Here is a 27993-nt window from a genome sequence, read left to right as displayed (position 1 = left end):
TGAAGAGGACTTGAAGCACTTACTGATGAAGATCAAAGACTACAGCCTTCAGTATGGATTACACCTCAACATAAAGAAAACAAAAATCCTCACAAATGGACCAATAAGCAGCATCATGATAAATGCAGAAAAGATTGAAGCGGTCAAGGATTTCATTTTACTTGGACCCACAATCAGCGTCCATGGAAGCAGTAGTCAAGAAATCAAGTGACGGATTGCACTGGGCAAATCTGCTGCAAAAGACCTCTTTAAAGCCTTCAAAAGCAAGGGTGTCATTTTGAGGACTAAGGTGCGTGTGACCCAAGGCACGGTATTTTCAATTGCCTCATATGCATGCAAAAGCTGGACAATGCGTAAGGAAGACTGAAGAAGAATTGTGGTCTTTGAATTGTGGTGTTGGTGAAGAGTATTGAATATACCATGGAGTTCCAGAAGAACGAACAAATCTGTCTTGGAAGAAGTGCAGTCAGAATGCTCCTTAGAAGCAAGGACAGTGAGACTTCATCCCAAATACTTTGGACATGTTATCAAAAGGGACCAGTCTCTGGAGAAGGACATCACATCTGGTAAAGTAGAGGGTCAGCGAAAGACTCTCAGTGAGACAGACTGACACGGTGGCTGCAACAAGGGGCTCAAACACAGCAACAATCATGAGGATGGCGCAGGACCGGGCGGTGTTTCATTCTGTTGTACACAGGGTCGCTATGAGTCAGAACCGACTCAACAGCAACTAACAACAAAACCAACAATTAAAACAGAGCTGGAGGGTAGTTACTGTACATTTTAATATGTGAATCCATAATCTGTAAATTCAGAGTTCCCTAAATTAATAGCTAATCCAGATTTCAATGTTACTAAAGCTATTCAAAATCATCTGATAAGGTCATAAAAATACAAGATGGGGTAAGAAAGGTCAGAGAGCATATTCTGGTATTCCTTCAGCATAGAAGCACTAAGTTTAATTATTGTCTACTGTCCCGAGAAGTATTCTTATTCATAATAGACTTCTAAAATAATTTTTGCTGAGGAATGTTTCACTGAGAACAGTTCTGAAAAAGTTCATAAAATCTCTAAGTCTTAGTTTCCTCAGTTTATAAAACACGGAGGTAAACCAGACCAGGTTTTCTTACCGGTTTGCCCTCTGCAATATATTTTCATCCCATGTTTGTAATCATCAGACAGGATTCAGTTGAGTTTTGCTTTCCATAGTTTTTTATTTGAAGATAAACATATTTTGAAAGTTTTTTTTTTTAACTTGTACATGCCCACCCCTTTAAAAGTCAGAATTCTCTAGAGATATGACCCTCAATATGGAAGTTTAAGCTGGATTAGATGATCTCTAAGGCTACCAGACTACATTGGAAAGCCTAGTGAAATGGGAATAGGGGTAACTATTAAAAGTTCAGTGGTTCTTCAAAAAGTTAAACACAGAATTACCATATGACCCAGCAATTCCACTCCTAGGTATACATCCAAACGAATTAAGAACAAGTAGTCAAATAAACCACCACGTGTCTGTCAGTGTCATACTGTGGTGGCTTGCGTGTTGCTGTGATGCCGGAAGTTATGCCACTCATATTTCAAATACCAGCAGGGTCACCTATGGTGGACAGTTTTCAGCAGAGCTTCCGGACTAAAGACAGACTAGGAAGAAAAGACCTGGCGATCTACTTCTGAAAAAATTGGCCAGTGAAAACCTTATGAATAGTGGCAGAACGTCCGTCTTGGAAGAAGTACAGCCAGAGTGCTCCTTGGAAGCAAGGATGGCAAGACTCCGTCTCATGTACTTTGGACATGTTATTAGGAGGGACCAGTCCCTGGAGAAGGACATCACACTTGGTAAGGTAGAGGGTCAGTGAAAAAGAGGAAGACCCTCAACCAGATGACTTTAAGGCAAAATCCACCATAAAAGATAAGGACATTATATAATGATTAAACGACCAATCCATCAGGAGGAAATAACTATAATAAATACATATGCACCCAATGACAAGGCTCCAAAATACATAAAACAAACTCTAAAAGCACTGAAAAGAGAAATAGACAGTTCCATAATAATAGTAAGAGACCTCAACACACCACTTTTGGTGAAGGACAGAACATCTAGAAAGAAACTCAACAAAGATACAGAAGAGCTAAAGGCCACAATCAACCAGTTCAACCTCATAGACACTCCACCCAACAGCAGCAAAGTATACATTCTTCTCCAAAGCACATGGAACATTCTCTATAACAGACCACATTTTAGACCACAAAGTAAGCCTTAACAGAAATCCAAAACATTGAAATAATACAAAGCATTTTCTCTGATCACAATGCTATAAAAGAAGAGATCAACCACAGGAATAGCAAGGAAAAAAAAAATCAAATATATGGATACTGAGTAACACCTTGCTTAAAAACTACTGGGTAATAGAAGAAATCAAAGATGGAATTAAAAAATTCCTAGACTCAAATAAGAATGAAAACACATCTTACCAAAACCTTTGGGACACAGCAAAAGCAGCGCTCGGAAGTCAATTTATAGCAGTGAATGCACACATCAAAACAGAAGGGCCAAAAACAAAACATTAACCCCACAACTTGAACAAATAGAAAGAAGTAACAAAAGAAGTCCACAGTCACCAGAAGAAAGGAAATAATAAAGATTAGAGCAGAAATAAATGAAATGGACAACAGAAAGACAACAGAAAGAATCAACAAGACCAGAAGTTGGTTCTTCAAAGGGATCAACAAAATCAACAAACCCTTGGATAAACTGACAAAAGAAAAATGGGAGAGGAAGTAAATAACTCATATAAGAAATGAAACAGACCCAACAGAAATAAAAAGGATCATAACAGAGTACTATGAAAAACTGTACTCCAACAAATTTGAAAACCTAAAGGAAATGTACAAATTTCTAGAAACACACTACTTACCTAAGCTTACACAAACTGAGGTAGAAAAACTGAACAGACCCATGACAAAAGAAGAGATTGAAAAGGTAATTTAAAAAACTCCCAGCAAAAACAAACCCTGGCCTGGACAGCTTCACTGGAGAATTCTACCAAACACTCAGAGAACAGCTCATACCAACACTACTCAAACTATTTCAGAGTACAGAAAAGGAAGGAATACTCCCAAATTAATTCTATGAAGCCAACATAACCCTGACATCAAAGCCAGGAAAAGATGCCTCAAAAAAAGAATATTACAGACCAATATTCCTCATGAATACAGACACAAAAATTCTCAACAAAATTCTAACCAATAGAATTCAGCATCATATCAAAAAAATAATACACCATTACCAAGTGGAACTCACACCAGGTATGCAAGGATGGTTCAACATTAGAAAATTAATCAACATAATCTACGACATAAATAAAAGAATCACATAATCATTTCAATCAACACTGAAAAGGAATCTGACAAAGTCTAACATCCATGCCTGATAAAAACTATCGGCAAGATAGGAATAGAAGGGAAATTCCTCAACATAATAAAGGGCATTTATACAAAACCAGTAGCCAACATTATTCTCAATGGAGAGAGACTGAAAGCATTCCATTGAGAACAGAAACCAGACAAGGATACCCTTTATCACCACCCTTATTCAATATTGTGCTGGAAGTCCTACCTACAGCAATAAGGCAAGAAAAATAAATAAAGGGCATCCAAATTCCTAAGGAGAAGTAAAACTATCCCTATTCGTAGATGATATGAACCTATACATTGAAAATCCCAAAGATTCCACAAGAAAGCTACTGGAAATAATAAGAATTCAGCAAAGTAGCAGAATACAAGATCAACATAGAAAAATCAACTGGATTCCTCTAAACCAACAAAGAGAACTCTGAAAAGGAAATCAGGAAAACAATACCATTTACAATAGCCCCCAAAAAGATAAAATAAATAGGAATAAATCTAACCAGGGACATAAAAGACCTATACAAAGAAAACTACAAAACATTACTGCAAGAAACCAAGAGACCTACATGAATGGAAAAACAAGCCATGCTCATGGATTAGAAGACTCAACATCGTGAAAATGTCAGTACTACCCAACGTGATCTACAGATACAATGCAATACCATTCAAATTCCAACAGCATTCTTTAATAGAGTGGAAAAACGAATCACCAACTTTATAAGGAAAGGAAAGAGGCCTCAGATAAGTTAAGCATTACTGAAGAAGAACAAAGTAGGAGGCCTCATGCTACCTGATCTCAGAAACTACTATACAATCATGGCAGTCAAAACAGCCTCGTACTGGTACAACAACAGACACATAGACCAGTGGAACATAACTGAGAACCCAGACATAAATCCATCCACCTATGAACAGCTGATCTTTGACAAAGGGCCAAAGTCCATTAACTGGGGAAAAGACAGTCTCCTTAACAAACGGTGATGCAAAACTGGATGTCCATTTGTAAAAATATGAAACAGGACCCACACCTCATACCATACACAAAAACTAACTCAAAATGGATCAAAGACCTATATATAAAACCTAAAACTATAAAGATCATGGAAGGAAAAACAGGGACAATGCAAAGGGCCCTAATATATGGCATAAACAGAATACCAAACATAACTAAAAATACACAAATAGCAGAAGATGAACTAGATAAATGGAACCTCCTAAAAATTAAACACTTATGCTTATCAAAAGACTTCACCAAAAGAGTAAAAAGAGAACCTACAGACTGTGAAAAAAATTTTGGCTATGACATATCTGACAAGGGTCTCATCCCTAAAATTTATAGAAAACTTCAACACTTCAACAACAAAAAGACAAACAACCCAATTAAAAAATGGGCAAAGAGTATGAATAGACACTTTACAAAAGAAAACATTCAGATGGCTAATAAACACATGAAGAAATGTTCGTGATCACTAGCAATGAGAGAGACACAGATCAAAACTACAATGAGATACCATCTAACCCCGACATTACTGGCACTAATCAAAAAAACAGAAAATTACAAATGTTGAGGAGGTTGTGGAGAGACTGGAACTCTGGAGAGACTGGAACTCTTATACACTGCTGGTGGGAACATAAAATGGTACAACCACTATGGAAAATGGAGAAAAAAGCTAGACAGAGAAATAAGATATGACCCAATAATCCCACTCCTAGGTATATACCCTAAAGAGATAAGAGCCATGACACGAATAGACATATGCATGCCCATGTTCATTGCACCATGATTCACAATAGCAAAAAGATGGAAATGATCTAAGTGCCCAACAACAAACTGATACATACTACTATACAATGATAAAGAATAATGATGAATCAATCTGTGCAACACCTCACAACATGGATGAATCTGGAGACATCATAATGAGTAAGTCAATCACAAAAGGACAAATATTGTAAGAGACCACTATTATAAAGAAACAAGAAAAGGTTTATACACAGAGAAAAAAAAAATTGATGGTTACCAGGGATGGGAGGGGGAGGGACGGAAAATTACCAAACGGATAGAAGACATGTGCTCATATTGGTAAAGGGAAAGGCAATACACAATATAAGAGAAGTCAGCAAAACATGACCAAACATGGAAAGACACTGAGAGGAACACAAGAACAAAAGGCAACAATAGTTAGTTATCATTACTACAGCATAGACAATCCTGTAACAGTAGTATTACAAAATACTAATTTTCGAATGGATACATAGGTAGATAGATATGCCAACAGGTGTGGGAAGGTGAACACACTCACCTGCAGATACAGGTTTGGTGGTGGATATTTCTACACACATAACTGGAGGTGCTGCTTATATATTAATATAGACAATAGAGCACACAAGGGCCACAGTCCAGGCAACTTCTTAGATGTAACTAAACACCTCGCAGGACAAAGTTCTTAGGTCCAAAGGCAAAGGACCATAAACTTGGGGGGCATCTATATCAACTGGCACAACATAGTTCATAAAGACAAAGTTCTGCATCTTATTTTGGTGAGTAGTGTCTGGGGTCTTAAAAGCTTGTGAGCAGCCATCTAAGATACAACTACCAGTCTCTTAAAGTCCAGAGCAAATAGAGTGAAAAAACCCAAAGACTCAAGGGAGCAATTAGTCCAAAGGACAAATGGACCACATGAACCACACAGCCTACATGACTCCGAGAAAGAAGAAGTAGATGGTATCTGGCTATCACTACTGACCACTCTTACTGGGATCACAACAGAGGGTCCCAGACAAAGTAGAAGACAAACTGTACTACAAAAAATCATATTCACAACAAAGACAAGACTTATTGGTCTGACAGAGACTGGAGAAACCCCCAAGACTATGGCCCTAAGACACCCTTCTGACCTGGAACTGAAGCCATTCCTAGAGACCAACTTTCAGCCAAATCACAGACAGGCCCATAAAATAAATAGTAATACTCGAGAGGAACGTGCTCCTTAGAACAATCAATTATACGAGATCAAAAGGGCAACACTGGCCTGAAAGCAAAGATGAGAAGGCAGGAAGGGATAGTAATTGAGGACAAAAGGAAATGGGGAACCCAGGCAGAAACAGGGAGAGTACTGACACACTGTGGGGAATGAGACCAATGTCATGAAACACTTTATATACAAACTATCAAATGGGAAACTAATTTAATCCATAAGCTTGCACCTAATGCACAATAAAAAGTTTTTTAAAAAAAAGAAGCCCTATGAAGCACAGTTCTACTATGAGACACGTGGTGCTGCCATGAGTGGGAGTCGACTCAATGGCAACTGATTTGGGTTTTTTTTTGTAAATACTACTTTAAATTGTTTATTTTCATAGGTATGTAACATCCCCTAACCATAATAAAAACTTTTTGATGCCTGAAGCCGTATCATCTATTATTTAAAGGAACTAATAATGTAGACTGTATATAACAGGAAATCAATAAAATTTTTATCTGAATGTGAAGAGATGAAGGCTTAGAATAAATAAGGTCTCACCTAGTAGCCTAGCTACTTTTACATCTTATCAATAAGTGCTAATTTAATTAATAAAACCAAGATTTATCAGAACGTGGTGCTTCAACTTGTCTTGTATTAGCCTGTTTTAGAAGAACTGCAACTGCAGCTTTGAAAAAACCAGGAAGGTAGGAGACCAGAATCAAACAAATCTGATGCCCTATCTCCGATTCTGAACGCAGCTTATAATTTTAACAGTTTCTTTGGGAAAACATAACCTGCTTTATGATATAATTTCCAAAAACAGGCTGACCAAAAGTGGCAACAGAATACATACACAAATAATGATGCTATGGATACCCTGCGTAACTGTGTTAAGATACACACTTAGAACAAAACAAAATTAAACAGAGAAAGATATTCTATTACATTTTATAACATTCTATATTGCAAAACACATCTCTCCTCCTTCTTTTGGAAAACTGCATTCCTAAGTAGTAGGTGAAAGTGCACAAAAATTATAAATATAGGGCTTTCTAAATAGCTTACCAACAGTATTTGAGGCTGTTCACCATCTCTATCTGTCAAATGCAGAAAGTTCTTCCTTCCTGGCTCAAAACTAGCATCAAGAAGAGATTTGTCACTGGTATGATCCAGTGGAGTCTACAGGTATAAAACAAAATATCTTCAATTATGAGAAAGTATTAATTGCAGTAACAGAAAAAACAAGTAACATGTAAACAGACATATTTCTACACTTATTGGGCTCAAACAGTATTTTTAAAAATAATGATTCTGGTAAAATTCTATTAAGGAAGGCTTAGATCTAACTGAACCCACCCCGTTGCCGTCGAGTCAATTCTGACTCATAGCGACCCTATAGGACAGAGGAGAACTGCCCCACAGGGTTTCCAAGGAGTGGCTGGTGGATTCAAACTGCCAACCTTTTGGATAGGAGCCGAGCTCTTAACTGCTACACTGCCAGTGCTCCAGATCTAACTTATCTATGAATATAATATGAATTCCCAGATAAGTAATACACTAAGCAACACAACCAAAATAATTATGTAATATAACAACACAGGCACCTTCAGAAAGACCACTTAAGGAAAAGCCTGTCCTAGTAAATGATACCTACTTCAAGACCACAGTCAGGATCCAGAAGATCCTAGGAAGAAGTGATCATTCCTTTGAAAAGTAAACATTTAACATTTTTTATCTGGTAGAGTAATTTCAACCTTAACTGTCATTCTGATACACTCGAGTTGACGGATGGGAGATAGAGCTTTGTATGCCTCATGCCCTACTCACTCACATTCCCGACCACTACTGAGAAAAGTGAGGGTGTAGGGAAGACTACAGCCATTAAAAATGTTTTTTGAGCTTGAGAATTAAAGTCAAAATGAATTCATGTTCATACAGAGAAAAAACTATACCTAAAATTAAAAAAAGTTACCCAGAAAACACACTCAAAAAGAAAAGATTTAGTCACCTAGAGATAATCTCTATTAACGCTGGGGTATATATCCTTCTACTTTTTTCTCTTCTTATATACACTTTTTCTTCTTTTCTAAAATTCAGATGATAGACTACTTACGATTTTATATCCATTTAAAAATATAAGTTGACCTAATATTACAACAGTCACCTTACATGAATGAAAAAAACTAACAAAACAACATTTTAGGATAAGCAGATACTTAATCCAGAATAGAGGAAAAGGGAAGAGGAGGGATTCAAGTACTGAGTTGCACAAAGGCTCTTACTATAATTGCTATACTTTTGCTTATGATATCAGAAAGCCTTCCAGGATTTAACATAATCATTAAAAACAACAACAATAACAATGGGTATAATAATATTATTAGCTGCTTAAGAAAAGATGCTTTAAGTCTAGAGTTTTACCATATCAGCAGTATTGATTCCATTTCCCCACACCAAATCAAAGGTTCCATTTACGTAGCCTACTTTGTTGGCCACATCTTCAAAGAGCTTTCTGAGTGGAGTAGAAGCTGGTAAATTTAAAGTGATCCGTTCATTCACTGTCTTTGAATTAGTAGTATCTTGTATTATACACAAGACTCTAGGTTCTTCAGCAGCATTTTCTATCTGAAATTGAAATTGAAAAAGAAAAAGAATATTATTTATCTTTAAAGGAAAACAAAATAACTGTAATTAGCCACAAAATTTTATGACTAAATGCAAAATAACCAACAAAATACTAATTATTTTGTATATGCCAGTACTACTGTTTTGTGATGTCTGAAACATACTCTAACGGATATGTCTATAAAACATCATATAGGTTTGTTTTGGGAAAATGTGGGCATATTTCAGAATCAACAGTTATTCTTGTGGGCATTTGCTTTCACCTTTTAAGGTTAAGTCAATGATCAACAAGCCATGAAGAAGTACACTTGTGCAATTTTAAGTTAAAAATAACGGTTTCCTTAAAAATGTGTCACTACTATGCTAGCACTACCAAAGCAAGCATTTCTGGGTCTCCTGGTAAAACAGAAAGAGACTTGTCAGAAATTCAGTGGGAACTGTCTAAAGATTGCAAATCTGTAACTAAGGGACAAAGCCAATCAGACCTCCTCACCTTTACTCTGCTGTACCCATAGCCCAGATGGCCAGAAAGCCTCATATATAATATGTTGGAGCTGACAAGCTTATCCTAACGGATCAGCCAGCAGTAACGGGAGGGGAGAGCAAGGAAAAAACCCTTTTTCTCCATTACCAATCCTGAAAAGTGTCACAAATTCTCCTTCCTTCTTTTTCATCAAGTGCATAATTCAGTAATTATCTAAACAAAAGATTTTAAAAGTAGACTTTCTCACAGAAGCTATGCCCTCCATCCTCAAGCTTCTGAGGACACAAAGGCCGCTTTTCTTTTTGCACCAGTTAGTTTAGTGGAAGGCCTGCTCTATACTCCTTTACCTTCTGTAATGCCCAACTGAATGAACAGCACTATCATCTCCCCAGAGTGGAGTATCTTCCTCATCTCCTCCTTCTTCACCTCACACAACACCAAATTCTATCAATTCTACCTTCTGGCTATCTCTTGAATTAGCCACTTCTCTTCATCCTGCTGCAATCAGGATCTTTCACCAAAAGATTCCTGAGTAGTTTTCCTTCTTCCAATCTAATCTTGCTTAGATTCAGGATGGTATTTCTAAAGTACAAATCTGATTATGTAAACCTCTTGCTTTCCTTCAGAGTCAAGTACAGCAGTCATTTAACTGGGGGATCTGTCACCAATTCCATAACAGACTATTCAGACACACGACCTGTACAAACTAGAGCTATTACAAGAATTTCTTCTTTTTTGAAAACGTCAGCCTCGATCTTTTGTTGTTTCTACATGATCCATCTTTAAATGAGAATTATTATCACTGATTAGTATTAAGACAGGATAGCCACAAAGTTTTTTTGTTTGATTGGTAAGGGTAATCCAATTACAGTTTGTTACTGCCATATACAATTTAAACATGATTTGTAATTTCAAATAAGTAATTTGTAATTTAAATTTTAAAATAAGACGTAATTTAAAATAAGGTTAATCCAATTAATTCAGAACTGATTATGTTGCTATAAAAGAAGTATAATATTTAAAACATACTGGCTAGCACAATATTTCAGACAAGTCAAAATATGTAATTACCAACAATAACCCATTTACAAGCATAAAGAAAGGAAACATATATCTGCAAAATAAACAGGATAACACAAAAGAGCATTACTAATTTACTTCCCAATCAGATAAGGAAAAAAATCTTTCACCTATAAATTTAAGATGTTACAGTTAATACACTAAATGGATTCTTTTACATATTTTAATTGCAAACCAAGAAAAGATAAAGTTGACATTTGTTTAAAACTCTGGTTTACACTAAAAGAGTAAACAACTCAAAATAACTTTAAACTACAAAAGACCTACTTTTATAGTATGGATAGTATACTCAGAGGTAGGGTAAGTCTGAATGATTCACGTTTTCCAGACATAAAATATTATAGTAGTTTTCAAAGCTTCAGATAAGCTGGGGTTAATGATCTGAGGAAGACGACGTTACCTAAGAATTCAGAAATCAGAGTGCTGATATAGTACTATACATTAAGTATGGTGATACGGCAGCAACATATAGTCCCACATTAGTACCTCCTATCCCTGGTGGCGCAGTGGTTAAGCATCTGGCTGCTAACCAAAAGGTTGGCTGTTTGAATCCTTGAGTTGCTCCTTGGAAACCCGATGGGACAGTTCTATTCTGTCTTATAGGGTCACTATGAGTTGGAATCAACTCAAAGGCGACGAGGCTTTTTTTTTTTTCCAGTTCTTTATCTACTGTTTGAAAAATGTGACCAGAAGGTTTAGGCACTCCAGACTCCTCTCCTTCCACTCAAAAAATGTGGGGAAACCATTCCCGAATGAATTCTCATGTGAAGACTAACTGTACTACCAAAAAAAAACCAAACCCATTGCCAGTGAGTCAATTCCAAATCACACTAAACACAAATTTAATTCCGTGTGCCTTTTACTCTTTTTAATGACAATAGTTTTCTTTTATGTACATATAAGTATTAAAAAAAAATAGAGTATAAAGGAAAAAGTGGAACTCCTCTATAATCTCTGAACCCTGAGATAACTATTAACACTTTGGTGCATAGCCTTCCTAATATTTTTCTGTATACAGCATACATGCTCAATTTTTTAAAACAAACACTGGATTTTGAAAATACATGACATTTTATAACTTCTTTCTTCACTTATAAGTGTAATCTTTCCCTGCAAACTTTTCCTAACTCAACAATTTAACAGCTGAATAGTATTCTATTATATAGATTATTTGTTAATCAATTCTATTTTACTCTTAGACTAGATTTTACTATACTTTAGAAATAATTCTGTGATGAACACCTTTTCTTCACATACTTTTCTGTTTCCTTAAAATTCCCACAAAGTAGAATTGCTAGATCAATCACATTTTACTCTTGAATTCAATTTTAGGATAATTTAAACTAACAAAAATGTTCTGCTCTTTTTGAAAGCTCTATGCTAGTCACATAAATTCTATTACTTTATTATTTTATGGACCATTCTTTATTTCACCTATAATTTAATCTAACATGTGGCTATTACCCAGGGACTGCATCTCAATTTTGAGATCACTACTGTCAACGCGATTCACACTGAGGTGAAATTTCTCTCCTTCTTTCCTCCTAATTAGGGGACTTATCAGTAACATATTGAGGGAAAAAAAGCAAAACAAATTTTTGCAATTCTTAAATATCATCAATGCATAAGCTACACTAATAATTTTATAATAGCTCTTCAGGAGGAAAAAAACTCTACCATATTAAGTTAAACATGCAGATTTCTAAAACATTTAAATGTAAGAAAGGTGTTTCTTAGAATTTTGAAAATAGTACATTATTGTTGTTGTTAGGTACCATTGAGTCGGTTTTGAATCATAGTGACCCTATGTACAACAGAATGCAAATAGGATAGGAGGCACTAAGAGGTGGATTAAAAACGGCTAAAAATTCTTTGCCACTTTTTTCCTTTTCCTCTTCCCCAGAATGTGATAAAAGTGATATTGTATAATTTAAGGCTTCTGTTTTTGCCCGTCTTAGAATACCACCTCTTAGAAGCCAGCTACCAAATAAGAAAGAAGTCCAGTTACCCTGGGGCCACCATGCTGTGAGGAAGCCTTAACAATCCATGTAGAGAGAAAGTGGCTACTTAGTAGAGCACTGAGACAACTGAATAATTGAGAAAAGCTTTCTTGGACATCTAAACCCAGCCACTAGCTGAGTGGGACCAAGTACTGAGCCCAGATGATGCCATGTGGAGCAGAAGAACTGTCCAGCTGGGCCCTGACCAAATTCTCATCCCACAGAATTGTGAACAAATAAACTAGCTGTTGTTTTAAACCACTAAATTTTGGAGTAGTCTGTTACATACCAGTAGATAATCAAAACACACTTCCACACATTTAAGCACATGCAAGTTCTAGTTGGGAAGTATGTAGCAGTGGGGAGGTGGGGAAGAAGTCCAATTAAGCATACATCCAACTTGAAGGAAAGGCCAACTGAGAATACATCATGACTCAGGGAAAGGAGCAAAATTTTAGTCAAATGCATTCTACTGTGAACTCAAGGTAAGAGAAAACAAGTGCAAAGTTTTAGAAAAGCTTAAAGAACGTTCCATTTAGGAAAGCATTTAATATAACTTACATAAGCTATGAAAGGGTCATAAAGTTTTCTACACATAAAATCTGATCAAGTACAAAAAGTCTGAAGCATAAAATTAAAACTATTTATTTTACGAACAACTCGTACCAATATGACACTTGTGAGACTAAGAGGGCTGTCAACAGTTACGTTCATAAATATATATATAATATATATTTATATTTATTTAACACTGTATATGCTAAAAGAGTGTTCTGTCTGTGTTTTTCTATGCTTATTTCAGAAACAAAACTACATTTCCTAGCAAAGTCTGAAGTATCCTTGAAGACAGTAAAAAAGAATAAAATCAGTTTTGTTTACAAAAGAGTATTAACATATTGTGATAAAAATATTACAAACATATTTTTCTTCCAAAGACAGACTCATTACTAGGGACCTCTAGAAGCAGCTGACGTAGATATTCTTCTAATAAATCTTAGAGCCTGCTGTAGGCATGTTTGCCACTTGTCATCTTTTCTCCTTTTCTGTTCTTGGCATTTCTAACAATTTTAAGTTCAAAACTGAGTTCCCTGAAGTCAACATCATAATTTTTATTTCACAAAAAATATTTAATTAGTTTTCTCATTAAAAATGCAAAACAAGGTATGTAATTGGTGGTATATGTTGATAGTATCACTCCCCATTGCCGTCCAGTTGATTCTGACTCATAGCAACCCTACGGGACAAAGCAGGGTATCCAAGGCTGTAATCATTACTGAAGCAGACTACCACATTTTTTCTCCCACGGAGTGGCTGGTAGGTCCTAACTTACGACCTTTTGGTTAGCAGCCAAGTGCATAACTACTGTGCCACCAAGGCTCCTTCATATATCACCAGCATGCAGAAAACAATTTAATGTCAAAATTCTAAATTATGTTTTAGATGCTTCTGAGAGAAAAATTTTAAGGTAAAGAATGCAACCCTTATGAAGGGACCTCTTTACCTCTAAATTTAACAGTCAACCCATTTTCTCTCAAGACTTTTTCGTTCAATGTTATTACAAAGAATAACAAGATTAGGATTACAAACTTAAAAAAAAAAATCCACAAGTAAGTTCATTTTATCTATTTCTTGGCACAGGTGCTACTATAAGCTAAGAAAAAGGTATAGTACCATTACCCTTCTGGGTATCCATAGTTCATGATTAAGCACTCGGTTGCTAACCAAAAGCTTGGCAGTTCAAACCCACCAGCCGCTCCACAGGAGAAAGATGTGGCAGTCTGCTTTCACAAAGATTTACAGCCTTGGAAACCCTATGGGACAGTTCTACTCTGTCCTTTAGGGTCGCTACAAGTTTGAATAGACTCAGACAGCAATCGGTTTTACAGCTTTACAGATTAAAAGAAAATTGATAGTGTGAATATTTTTGCTGAATGAAATTTATAAAAGTGATCAGCCTCATTTAGACTGTGTGTTTTTACTTTAACAAGTGACAATTTCTGGGGCAGGGATGGGGATCCTTTCATTAAAAGAAAAAAAAGAGATTATTTTTGTGGTCCCTCTCAGTTCTAATGTTTATAGGATCTTTTTCTAGGTAGTTTCTTGCAACAGATCAACTGGGGAGAATAGAAGTTAAAGGAGAAGAAAGCCTAGGGGAAAAAACTGAGAGCTAAAGGGACCTGAGGAGAATGAGATATTGGGTAAAGGTTAGAATGGGTGTTACATCACAGAGAAGTTTAGGTTTATAGTGCACACAAGCTGTCAGAGGAGTAATACTTTTATTTAATTCTGCAAATAGGATTTCTGACTTTTGACCATAGATTATTAAATGATTTAATTCCTAGCATTATTAGTATTTCAGAAAATAAACATATCCAAAAAACAGACAACTATGATACTCTAAAGTTAAAACAAAGTGGGCTGTGGTTTTTATATCAGTTTTCCCCTTCACTTACTTGTTAAAAATAAGGAACTATCAACAAATTCATCTAAGGTGACTTTTTTATTATTAAAATAGGGTAGAAATAAAATAGCCAAACAAGCATAAAACTTAAGACATGCCTTGTTATTAAATAAAAATACTAACATGCCGTTACTTGCTCTGCTGATTATCACACTAAAGCAATTACATCAGCAGTCTACCTGTAAAAATTTCTTCTTCATTTCATCAAAGATATTTTGTCTGCATCTCCAAAACACATCCTATGGCATATAAGAACAAATGAGTTACAAATTATTTCTTTAAAATAAAGAGGAAGACAGTGAAATGAGAACAATTAACCTAAAGACATTTTTTAAATAAAATATTAAAGTATTAGTGTACCATCTAGGATTTTATTCATAAATAATATTTGTAATTTTTACCTTAAGTATCACTTACTCTTGTAAAGGTTACCAAAGACCTACGCTATAGTTATAAAGAGTAATATTAACATGGAAAACAACCACATTTAAACAAAGTGGTGGCTTAAGAACTGTGTGTAAATCAAATGTTCTAAGACAAATAATATTTTCAGCTGACTAAATAAACTCTGCAGGGAAACCAAGAGATTTCTAATTTAGCTAGTTTATAAATTTGGATTTTTTCACATGTAGATATTTTTAAAGTAAGGCTGCTTAACATAACCCCCTACCCTTCTTTTAACATGAAGCCCTTCTTTATTATAATAAGACAAGCTTATTTTAATAACAGAGAAAATAATCTATAATCAAAAGATAATCTCTTGAAAAATCCTGGTTTTACATCATTCTAACTTTCTCTATACATATTTTTCTCCCTCTCTCCTTTAGTTATTAAAAAGAGAGCAACTTATACTGCTTTAAAAACTACTTTTATAACTCACAGGAAAATGAATATTATTCTACATCAAGAAAAAAAAGATTTCCACTACTTGTTCTTGCAATAAAAATATATTTTATTATAATAGCAGTACATGATTTTTTGAAAAGCAACTCTAAAATAATTCCTACAACAATTGTAACAATTTGATCTATCTCCTACCAGAGCCTCTTCCATTTTATGGATATATTTATTATATATATTGTTCATCTTTAACCAAACAGGATCATTTTATACACAGTTATTTAAAATGTGCTCCTTGTCCTTCAGTATTCATTGTCTTTCCACACTAAAACATTTAGTTGAAAAAACTACAGTGTTCCATTATATAGACAGTCCATAATTTATCTACCTAATCTACTATTTCGGAGCCCTGGTGGCACAGTGGTTAAGAGCTAGGCTGCTAACCAAAAGGTCGGCAGTTCGAATCCACCAGCCACTCCTTAGAAACCTATGGGGTGGTTCTACTCTGACCTATGGGGTCACTATGAGTCGGAATCAACTCAAAAGGCAATGGGTTTTTTGGTTTACTCTACTATTAAGAAGCCCTGGTAGAGCAATGGTTAAGCATTGGTTGCTAACGAAAAGGAGGGTGGTTTGAACTACCACCTGCTCTGTGGAAGAAAAGACCTGGTGATCTGCTCCTGTAAAGATTACAGCCTAGGAAGCTCTATGGGGCAGTTCTACTCTGTCATATATGGTTGCTATGAGTCAGAATCGATTTAACAGCATAGAACAACAATCTACTATTCATGGGCATTTAAAAAAAACAGTTGCCAACAAGTCAATTCTGATTCATGGCAACCCCATGTGTGTCAGAGTAGAACTGCACTCCAAAAGGTTTTTAATGGCTGATTTTTTGGAAGTAGATCACCAGGCCTTTCTTACAAGGTGCCTCTGTGTAGCCTCGAACCTCCAACCTTTCTAGGTAGCAGCCAAGCGCTTTAACTGTTTGTACCACCCAGTGACTCCAATATGCATTTAGATACTTTCAAATGTTCACTATAGTATGTATTCTTATACAATTCTTTTCCTTAAGATAATTTCTCAATGAAAAAATTATTAGATCAAAGGATATGCATTCATTTTTAAGATCTTCGATACATGGTGCCAAAAGACTAACCTTCTCTTCCACAAATAAGTATTGAACTACAACTATGCGTCAAACGCTGTTCTCGGGGCTGAAAACACAGCAGTGAACCTTGCACTCAAGGACTGTCATTCTACAGTGCGACCTAAACCGAAAAAATCTAAAGCATCAGGTAGCCACCAGTCTCAGGGTCTTTGCGTTTCTGTACAAGTAAGTGCTTACTTACCTCCTTTGCTCAGGTATCACTGTGGTGGTTTCAAAACATGTCCACAAATCATTTGACATGCCTCCCAGAAAAAGCAGTAGTCCATTCCAGTCCCCTTTAATACAGGCCAGCCTCATGAGTCAGAATCAACTCGATGGCAATGGGTTTGTTTTTGTTTTTGTTTTGGTTTTGGTTTAGTGATTCCCTGTGATAGGGCACATGACTTCCAAAACAAAAGGCAATACAGCTTCTTCCTGGCTCTCTCTCAGATGCTCATCCTTGGAACCCAGTCACACAGGAAGACCATGTGTAGATGTTCAAGTCACAGCCCAAATAAGATCCCAGCTGACAACCAACATCAACCACCATACATGTGAGTGAGGAAGCTCCCAGGCTTTGAGGTGCCCCAGCTGACGACTAGCAGAGCAGAAACTAGCATTCCCAGTCCAGCCTTGTCCAAAATGCATATCCGTGGGCAAAATTAATATTTGGTTGTTTTAAGTAACTAGTTTTGGGGTGTACTGTTATACAGCAAAAGATAATTGCAATAGTTGGCTTCTCAATGAACTCTTTTCTTCACCATCCTCTTTAAAATTACAATTTTCCACAAAATCCTCAACCCCCCCTTCCTTGCTTCAGTTTTCTCCATAGCATTTACAGCTATTTATTTATAGTTTACTTGTTTATTTTCCATCTGAAAAAAAAAAAAAAAAAAAAAAACTTCCACTCTGAGTCAGGATGGAGCAGCCGACTGGATTTATCCTCCTACCTTAAATAACAAAAAAAACCTGGATGAAATATATGAAACAATGGTTTTCAAACACTGCACAACAGGCAGCACAGGACAGTGATTCCTGTGAAAGGAGAAACAAACAAGGTAAACCCTACAACTGACCCAGCTTACTGCTCAGACAGTTTCTAGGCCACAGTGCAAGAAGGTGGAACCCAGGCAGAGCCTGGCAATCTCCCTGAGCTGAAGAGATGAGATTGGGAGTTCAAGGGGACCAGACTGGCTGGAATTCACAGAGCAGAATACTGGAGAGAGCTACACAGAGAGCAAGCTCCAGAGATATGCAGAGGGGTCCTCCTTGAGTATCCAGTGAGTAATGATCAGCATGTACATGTGAAGAAACTACCCAAGGCAGGGAAAAGAACTACGGGAAGGAATCCCCTGAGCCCATTTAGTTTCCCACCACCCAGAGTGAAAAAATCTCATAATACCTGGGGCATCAGATAAGAGTATTCAGTGGTGGAGCTGAAACAGTCCTAGTCTAAAGGCTACTCTGTCCAACCTTACAAAGCTTAAAAGCAAGTCTAAAAGAATTAAACTGTTTACAAGTAAATTAAGTGCATTTGAGAACAAAGAATATTTATGGGAATAAAAAATACATAGCTCCCAACAAGGCAAAATTCACAATGTCTGACCATCCAGTAAAAAATAATCAGGCACAGAAAGAGGCAGGAAAGTATGACCCATAATGAAGAGAAAAATCAATCAATAAAAGTCAATCCAAAAATGGTACAGATGATAGAACTGATAGATAAGGACATTAAAACAGTTTATAATTATATTCAATTTTTCAAGAGGTTATATAGAGGAGAATATGCTAAGGAGAAACATGAAAGATATAACACAGACCCAATCTGAATTTCTAGGGATGAGAAATAATATCTGAGATGAAAATTACAACAGAAGGGATTAACAGATTAGATACTGCTAAAGAAAAAACGAGTGAACTTAAAACATATATTTTATACAGTTTTGATAAAAAGTATAAAAAATAAAACAGAAAAAATGAAAGAAAAAAATTAACAGAGCAACAGAGAGCTGTGGGAGAACTTCAAGCAGCCTAATATTGTCTATCTCCATCCCTTCCTAAACATAAACTTCAGAAGGGCAGGAATTTTTGTCCCTTTGTTTACCACTATAAAGAAAAGCTGTATCCACAATGTATAGAAAAGCTGATGGCATATAGCAGGTGATAAAAAAAATTTGTTGAAGAATGTTTAAATAAATGATACGGTACACACACAGTGTGTGTATGAAAAGTGTTGAGGAGGGAAGACAGAAACGGAAGTGAGGTTGTTACTTTTAAACAGTACAGTCAGGAAAATCCTCTCTAAGGAGCTGGCATGTGCAAGCAGCCCTGAAGGAAAATGATAAAACAAGCTGTGTGGATGCCTGAGGGAAGGGCAAAGTTAGACAATTTTTATTTCTACCAATAATGAAATAGTGTTTGACAGTGTACAAATCCACAAAGCTATAGTGTAAATTTTGATATGCTTAAAATGCTCACTAACATCCTCATCAACACAGGAGAACGTTGGTTTATTTAATATCTACCAATCTGAAATTGTTTTTTAAAATGCTGTCTTGAGACTGTTGACAATTTAAATTTGACAACCATTTTTGTTCCTAAATCCCAACTCCCTCAAAAGCTTCCTATATAATTAGCATTCCATAAAAATGATAACCATATAACATTTTTTTAAAAAATGTTAACCATAAAAATTTGATAAACAGAATAATATTAAAATTGAGAATTTCTATTCATCCAAGGACCTCATTAATAGAGTAAAAATGCAACGCAGATAGATGGTACCCAGCTACCACTTGACCGTCCTGACAGGGAACAGGGAACATAACGGAGAGTCCCTGATAGAGCAGGAGAAAAGTGTGGTGCAGAACTCAAATTCATGTAAAAAGATCAGACTTAATGGTCTGAGTGAGACTGGAGGAACCCTCAAAGCCATAGCCCCTGGACGCTCTGTTAACCCAGAACTAAAACCATTCCCGAAGCCAACTCTTCAGACAAAGATTAGACTGGACTATAAAACATAAAATAATACTGGCGAAGAGTGTGCTTCTTAGTTCAAGCAGATACATGAGACTAAATGGGCAGCTCCAGTCCAGAGGCAGGATGAGAAGGCAGAAGGGGACAGGAGCCAGTTGGATGGACACGGGAAACCGAGGGTGGAAAGGGGGAGTGTGCTGTCACATTATAGGAATTGCAACTAGTGTCACATAACAATGTGTGTATAAATTTTTGTATGAGAAATCAACTTGAGCTGTAAACTTTCACCTAAAGCATAACTAAAAAAAAGTTAAAAGGGAAAAAAATGCAACTCAGAGAGTGGGAGAACATGTTGACAATCTATGAAGCCAACAAATGACTTAAGGGGTTTGGAAAACAGGATACAAAGTCTCCACCAAATCAGGACCCAAAAGGGCTGCATCCTTGGTATGAGGGCTAAAATAAAAATAAATTTGGCACTTCCAGGAAGATGGAGTAGACATACTTTTCCTTATTCCTCCCACTAAGTACAACTAAAAACCCTGGACATTATAGATAAAACAAACCTAAGACTGAAGGTGGAGAGCAGAAAGTAAATCAGCTAAGGACCCTGGGATCCAAAGAATGCACGGTGACGAGTTCCCTGGGTTTTCTTTTTGCATCATATATCCCAGACTTGGAGCTAAGGAAGCCAGAAACACCAATGGGCACAGACAAAAAAAGCATTTAAAAAAAAAAAAAAGACTACTCTCTGTAGCCAAAGGATCAGGAAAGGGTCAGCCTAGCAGGACAAAAATTTTTTAGAAAATAGTCACTCTATTCCAACCAACCACCACAGAAAAAATTCTGACCCCAGAGCAAAGGCTGAGTGGGTAGCCTACACATCCATCCTTACGAGCAAGTAATGAGGCACCCCAACAACCTCACTGGGGTACATAAAAGAAGGCCAAGTATGGAGCCAGGACATTCATCCCTGCCAACCAGTAGCAAGTCTCCCCACTGCAGTGTCAGTGCAGACCACGTGGGGGCCTGAACTTTTACCCTTACTAGATATAATGAGCCACCTCGCACCCCCCCCCCACCCCAGGGGAGGCCAAGCAGAGTGTCAGGACTTTCACCATCATCTAACGGTGGTGTGAGTGGAAACCATGTAGGGAGTCGAAACTCCCACCTCTGCCCAGCAATGACAGTTTCCCCACTCAGATGTCAACAGAGGCTGAGTGGGAAACCTGGACTTCTATCTCCATCTGATAGTAACAAGCTGTGTCCCCCACTTTCCCTGCCAGAGTGTGATCAGGGGGAAAAAAAGGCTACCAAAACCAGACAGTCTGAATAATATCCAGTATGCCAGAACATAATACAAAAATATCCAGGTTTTAATCAAATAAAATACACACCAAGAACCAGGATATCTCAAACTGAATTAAAAAAAAAAGATGATCAACAGATGCCAACACCAAGAAGACAGATACGTTAGAACTACCTCACAAATATTTTAAAACAGCCATGGTAGGATTCAATGAGCATTTACAAACATGCATTGCATGTAATGAATTAAAAAAAAACAGGAAACCGAAAGAAATAGAAGATATAAAGAATAACCAAACTGAAACTTCAGAACTGAAAAATACAATAAATGAAATAAAAAGCAATACTGGATGGGCTCAACAAATGAATGGAAGGGACAGAGGAAACAATCAGTGAACTGGAAGCTAGAACACTAGAAATTATTCAATCTGAACAACAGAGAAGGAACAGACTGAAAAAACACAAAGTCTTAGGGACATGCAGGACTATTAGAAAAGATTTAAGATACAAGTCATCAAAGTCCTGGAAAGAAAGGTAAAAGAAGGCAAGGCTGAAAAAGTATTTGAAGAAATATGGCAAATAACTCCAAATCCTAAACCCAGAAAAAATATACCTCAGGAATGGCCAAGAATGGATTCAGGAATGAAGGGGAATTCAAGACATTCACACATGAAAGAAAACTGAGAGAATTCGTTTCCTGTACACCTATTCTGAAGGAATGGCTAAAGGAAGTTCTCTAAACAAAAGAGGAATAATAATAATAGGAACCTTGGAACATCAGGAAGGAATAAAGAACAACAGTAAGCAAAAACATGGCTAAACACAATTCATGTTTCTTCTCAAGTTTTTTTAAATATTGGATAGTTGATGCAAAAATTATAATACTACCTGATGTGGTTCTAAGTATATAGAGAGGAAATACTTTTAAAAAATTATATTATAAAAAGGAGAGGATAAAGGAACATAAAGAGAAGTAAGGTTCCTACATTTCATCCAAACTTGTAAAATGTTAACAACAGTAGAATGTGGTAACTTAGATATATATAATATCTAGAGTACCACTAAAAAGCTATATAAGAGATACAATCAAGAACACTACAGATAAAACAAAATGGAATTCAAAAACGTGTTCACATAACCTATAGGAAGGCAGAAAAAGAAAGCAGAAATTAAAAACAGAAAACAAAAAATAAAATAGTAGACTTAAGCTCTAACATATTATTAATTACATTAAGTGTAAATCATCTAAATATACCAATTAAGAGTGAGATTGGCAGAGAAGATTAAAAACATTACCCAACTCTATGCTATCTATATGAGTCGAAATTGACTCTTCGGCACCTAACAACACGCTGTCTATAAAAAAACTCACTTCAAATACATTAATATAAGCAGATTGAAAGTAAAAGGAGGGGAAAAGATAGCTTAGGTGTCTTAGTTATCTAGTGCTGCTATAACAGAAATACCACAAGTGGATGGCCTTAACAAAGAGAAACTTATTCTCTCACAGTCTAAGAGGCTAGAAGTCTGAATTCAGGGTGCCAGCTGCAGGGGAAGGCTTTCTCTCTCGGTCTGCTCTAGGGGAAGGTCCCTGTCATCAATCTTCCCTTGGTCTAGGAGCTTCTCAGTTAGGGACCTGGGGTCCAAAGGGCACACTCCCCTCCTGGTTCTTCATTCTTGGTGGTAGGAGGTTCCCCTCTCTCTCTGCTCACTTCTTTTATAACTCAAAAGAGGTTGACTCAAGATACAATCTAATCCTGTTGACTGAGTCCTGCTTCATTAACATAACTGTCTCTAATCCTGCCTCACTAACATCACAGAGGTTAGGATTTACAACACCTAGGATAATCGCATCAGATCTTAAAATGGTGGACAACCACACACAATACTGGGAATCATGGCCTAGCCAAGCTGACACACATTTTGGGGGGAATACAATTCAATCCATAGCATTATGCAATCATTATTCCAAAGAAAGCAGAAGTTAATTATAAAAAACTAATATCAGATAAGATAGACTTCAGAGCAAAGGAAATTATCAGAGATAGGAATATTACATAATCATAAAAGGGCCCATCTACCAAGAAGACAAAGCAGTCATACGTGTGTATACACCAAATAACACAGCCGCAAAATGTGTGAAGCCTAAACTGATAAAGCCAAAAGAATCAGACAAATCTACAATTACAGGTAGTCCCCGACTTATTAAGGGTTCCATTCCCACAATTCCACTGTAACTCAGTTCTGACATAAGTCTAATACCTTTTTTTTGTTTAGTTTTCATTATTATTGTCTTTTGTTATCAGTATCTTTATAAATCCAATCTTAGAACATCTGCAAGTGAACATCTGAGAACATCAGCAAATTATACGTGCTGCACACAAAATGTAACAATCTTTGTTGGTTACCAGGGATGGGAGGGGTGGGGGGGCGGAAATATTAAATAGACAATAGATAAGTGGTATCTTGGGTGAAGGGTGAGACAGGACACAATACAGGAGAAACTAGCACAACTTGTACAAGGAAAGGTCATGGAAGCCCCATAAACACATCCAAACTCCCTGAGGGACTGAATTGCTGGACGGAGGGCTCTGAGGACCATGGTCTCGGGGTACATCTAGCTCAACTGGCATGACACAGCTTATAAAGACAATGCTCTACATTCTCCCTTGGTGAGTAGTGTCTCGGGTCTTAAAAGCCTGTGAGCGGCCATCTAAGATATTCCACTGGTCTCATCCCTTCGGGAGCAAGGGAGAATGAAGAGAACAGGACACAAGGAAAAGATTAGTCCAAAGGACTAATTGTCCACAGCTACCAAGGCCTCCACCGGACTGAGTCCAGTACAGCTAGATGGTGCCCGGCTACCACCACTGACTGCTCTGACCAGGATCACAACAAAGGGTTCTGGACAGAGCTGAAGAAGGATGTAGAGCACAATTCTAACCCACACACAAAAAAAAACAGATTTACTGGCCTAAAGGAGACTGGAGAAACCCCGAGAGTATGGCCCCCAGACACCCTTTTAGCTCAGTGGTGAAGTTACCTTCGAGGTTCACTGTTCAGCCTGGGAGTGGACAGCCCTGTAATACCAAATGAGACTAACGAGGTACAGGCGTCCAGTGATAAGGGCCAGAAAGCAGAAGGGGACAAGGAAGCTGGTGATAGGGAACCCAAGGTTGAGTAAGGATAGTGTTGATGTGTTGTGAGATTGTTAACCATTGTCATAGGGCAACATTTGTAGTAACTGTTAAATGAGAAACTATTTTGTTCTGTAAGCCTTCATCTTAAGTGAGAATAACAGCACAATTGGAAGAGCGTAGTCAATGTCAGTGAACTGTGCATGTAGAAATTTTTGAAATGGTGTATCTTTGGCTTTGTGTATTTCACCAAAAAAAAAAAAAGGGTTGAGAAGTTAGAGGGTTGACATGTCGTGGGGTTGTTAACCAATGTCATAAAACAATATGTGTACTACTGTTTCATGAGAAACTATTTGTTCTGTAAGCCTTCACCTGAAGTACAATTAAAAAAAAAAAAAAAAGGAGCCCTGGTGGCACAGTGGTTAAAAGCTCGGCTGCTAACCAAAAGGTCAGCAGTTGGAATCTACCAGCCGCTCCTTGGAAACCCTGTGGGGCAGTTCTACCCTGTCCTATAGGGTCGCTATGAGTCAGAATCGACTCGATGGCAATGAGTATTTTTTTAATAGGTAAAAAGCCTGATTTAAGTCTTACATAAAATTTATCTGAAAATGGATCATGGACTTAAATGGAAACCATAAAACTTTCGGAAAAAAAAAAAACATAAAAGAAAATCTTCCAGATTTAAGGCTAGGCAATGAGTTCTTAGACTTGATAGCAAAAGCATGAACCATAAAAGGAAAATTTGATAAACTGTTATTTCATCAAAATTAAAAATATTTACTCTGCAAAAACCCTGTTATGAGGATGAAAAGATAAGCTAAAGTTCGGGAGAAAATATTTGCAAGCCATATATAAAGAACGGTAGAAAAGCAGACAATCCAATTAGAACATAGATAAAAGACATGGAGAGACATTTCAATGAAGAGCATAAGCAGATGGCAGATAAGCACAAGAAAAGATCTTCAACATTACTAGGGAAAGGCATATTAAAACCACAATGAGAGAACACCACACATCTATCAGAATGGTTAAAACAAAGAGTGACAACGCCAAATGCTGGCAAGGAGGCAGAGAAACTGAATCTCATACACTACTGGTGGGAATGTAAAATGTTACAGCTACTCTGCAAAATAGTCTGGCAGTTTCTTTTAAAACTAAACATGCAACTACCATACATCCCAGCAACTGCATCCTTCAGCTTTTGTCACAGAGAAATGAAAAATTATATTCACACAAAAACCTATACATGAATGTTTATTGCAGCTTTATTCACAATAGCCAAAAACTGCAAAAAACCCAGATGTCCTTTAACAGCTGAATGGTTAAACTGCGGTACTGCCACACTGGGACTACTACTCAGCAATAAGAAGGAATGAACTATTGATACACACAATAACCTGAATCTCCAGAAAATTATGCTGAGTGAGAAAAGCCAATCCCAAAGGGCTGCATACTTTATGATTCCATTTATATAATGTTCTTGAAATGGCAAAACTATAGTAATGGAGAACAGGATTAGTGATTGCTAGAGATTAAGGAGGGGGTAGAAGGGAAGTGGGTGTGATTATAAAAGGGCAACAGGACAAGGGATCCTTGTGGTGATAAAAATGTTCTATATTTTGACTGTATCACTGGCAATATCCTGGTTATGATATGGAACTACTGTTTTGCAAGATGTTACCATTGGAGGAAACTGGGTGAAGGGTATAAGAGATCTCTCAGTATCAATTCAATTACATGTGACTCTATAATCATTTCAAAATAAAAAGTTTAATTAAAAAACAATAAGCCTGCCTTTCCTATTTTCCATTATAAAATAAATACATGTAATATGCTTCAAGAGGTAAGAGAGAGGTCTGAAAGTATACGCTAACCTTTCAGCTAGTAGTCAAGCACATAACCATTTGCGCCACCTAGTAATACAGAAATATGCTGTTTACTAGAGACTAAAACATAAGGATATAAAAATGCTGAAAGTTAAAGGATGAAAAGAGAATATGAAAACTAACCAAAATGAAGCTGGTATAGCTACTTTGGACAAAACAAAACTACAGGGCAAAAAATAAACGTGTTTGTTACTGGAAAGATGTTCATAACATAATGTTGAGTCATTTTTTCAGAAAGATTTAACAATTTTAAACTTGTATACATCAATTACAATAGCTTTGAAATATACAGAGCAAAAATTGATAGCACATTGTACACACGCAAATGATCCACCAATTCTACCTTTAAAAATGCTATAAGCCATTTACTGACAAGGAAAAATATTCAATATATGTTGCTAAGAAATAATGTTATCCTCATGAAACATAATAGCATTTTTTAAAAAACTATATTGGAGAAGAGAGGGAAGAGAAATGTACAGAACAAAAATAATAAAAAGGAATTACACCAAAATGTTAGCATTTATATCTTTGAGGGATAGAATTAGAGGTGATTTTGTTTTTAGAATTTAAATGTAAATCGTAAGAAAGAAATCTGGCAACTTTAGTTAACTTACATATAACGTAAATGTTTAAAAGTGTTTGTCCCATTCCCATCCGCCCAATCAAAAGAGACAAAAACAAAAGCACAATTAAAAAAAAAAGAAAGAAATTTGCCTAGGCAGCAGTACACACGAAAAAAATATGGGGCGTTTTCAAGGACTATACTCTTAGTATAAGGAACCGTGGTGGAGCAACTGTTAAGCGCTTAGCTGCTAACTGAAAGGTTGGCGGTTCGAACCCACCCAGCAGATCCATGGGAGAACGACCTGATGATCTGCTCCCGTAAAGATTACAGCCGAGAAAACCCTACGGGACAGTTCTCCTCTCAAAATCAACTCGACAGCACCTAAGGATGACAACAACATACTCTTAGTGTGAACAGATTAATGTGTCTACTGAAAACAAAAGTCATGGTGTTTTCAATCACTTCATACGCATGTGAAAGCTGGACAATGAATAAGGAAGACCAAAGAAGAATTGATGGCTTTGAATTATGGTGTTGGCCAAGAATACTGAATATACCGTGGACTGCCAGAAGAACAAACAAATCTGTCTTGGAAGAAGTATAGCCAGAATGCTCCTTAGAAGCGAGAATGATGAGACTTCGTCTCATGTACTTTGGACATGTTATCAGGAGAGACCAGTCCCTGGACAAGGACATCATGCTTGGTAAAGCAGAGGGTCAGCAAAAAGGAGGAAGACCCTCAACAAGACAGACTGACACAGTGGCTGCAACAATGGGCTCGAGCACAACAACGAATGTAAGGATGACACAGGACCAGGAAGTGTTATACCTAGGGTCGTTCTGTTGTACACAGGGTTGCTATGAGTCAGAACCGACTAGCGGCACCTAACAACAACAGAAGACAAACAAAATAGCACAATTAAGGTCCTATAATATTGACAAATACACAGAGTATGGGCAATCTGGGGATACAGTTAATTTGGGGAAAACAGTTAAAGGAACTAAGGGTATTTGAAATAGAGAAGGCTTATGATGATAAATTTCAACTTCTAGGATTCTTCTACTTTGAGTAATATCTATTTATAAGGATGAAGGAAG

The 27993-nt window shown here is 36.8% G+C and overlaps 1 protein-coding gene across 5 annotated transcripts in view; it reads right to left on the bottom strand.

Moving 5' to 3' along the window:
• The window catches only part of USP47 (ubiquitin specific peptidase 47), a 148552-nt gene that overhangs the window by 96265 nt on the left and 24294 nt on the right, over positions 1-27993 (bottom strand). Inside the window, exons 1-4 of one of the 5 annotated variants that reach the window (XM_023737263.1) lie at positions 17223-19841; positions 15210-15269; positions 8802-9005; positions 7446-7559 (exon numbers count right to left, since the gene is read on the bottom strand). In XM_023737263.1, the coding sequence (XP_023593031.1) occupies positions 7446-7559; positions 8802-9005; positions 15210-15230 (339 nt within the window). In that variant the 5' untranslated portion in view covers positions 15231-15269; positions 17223-19841. Of the gene's footprint in view, positions 1-7445; positions 7560-8801; positions 9006-10836; positions 10970-15209; positions 15270-17222; positions 19842-27993 lie in introns of those variants that run through there. The other 4 variants (XM_023737274.1, XM_023737249.1, XM_004369651.2 and 1 more) reach the window with 4 other exon arrangements.

This window comes from Trichechus manatus, unplaced genomic scaffold, assembly GCF_000243295.1.
Source record: "Trichechus manatus latirostris isolate Lorelei unplaced genomic scaffold, TriManLat1.0 scaffold00006, whole genome shotgun sequence".
NCBI lineage: Eukaryota > Metazoa > Chordata > Mammalia > Sirenia > Trichechidae > Trichechus > Trichechus manatus.
The sequence above is the reverse complement of the archived record's forward strand: the minus strand, read 5'-3'. Positions and strand labels throughout refer to the sequence as shown.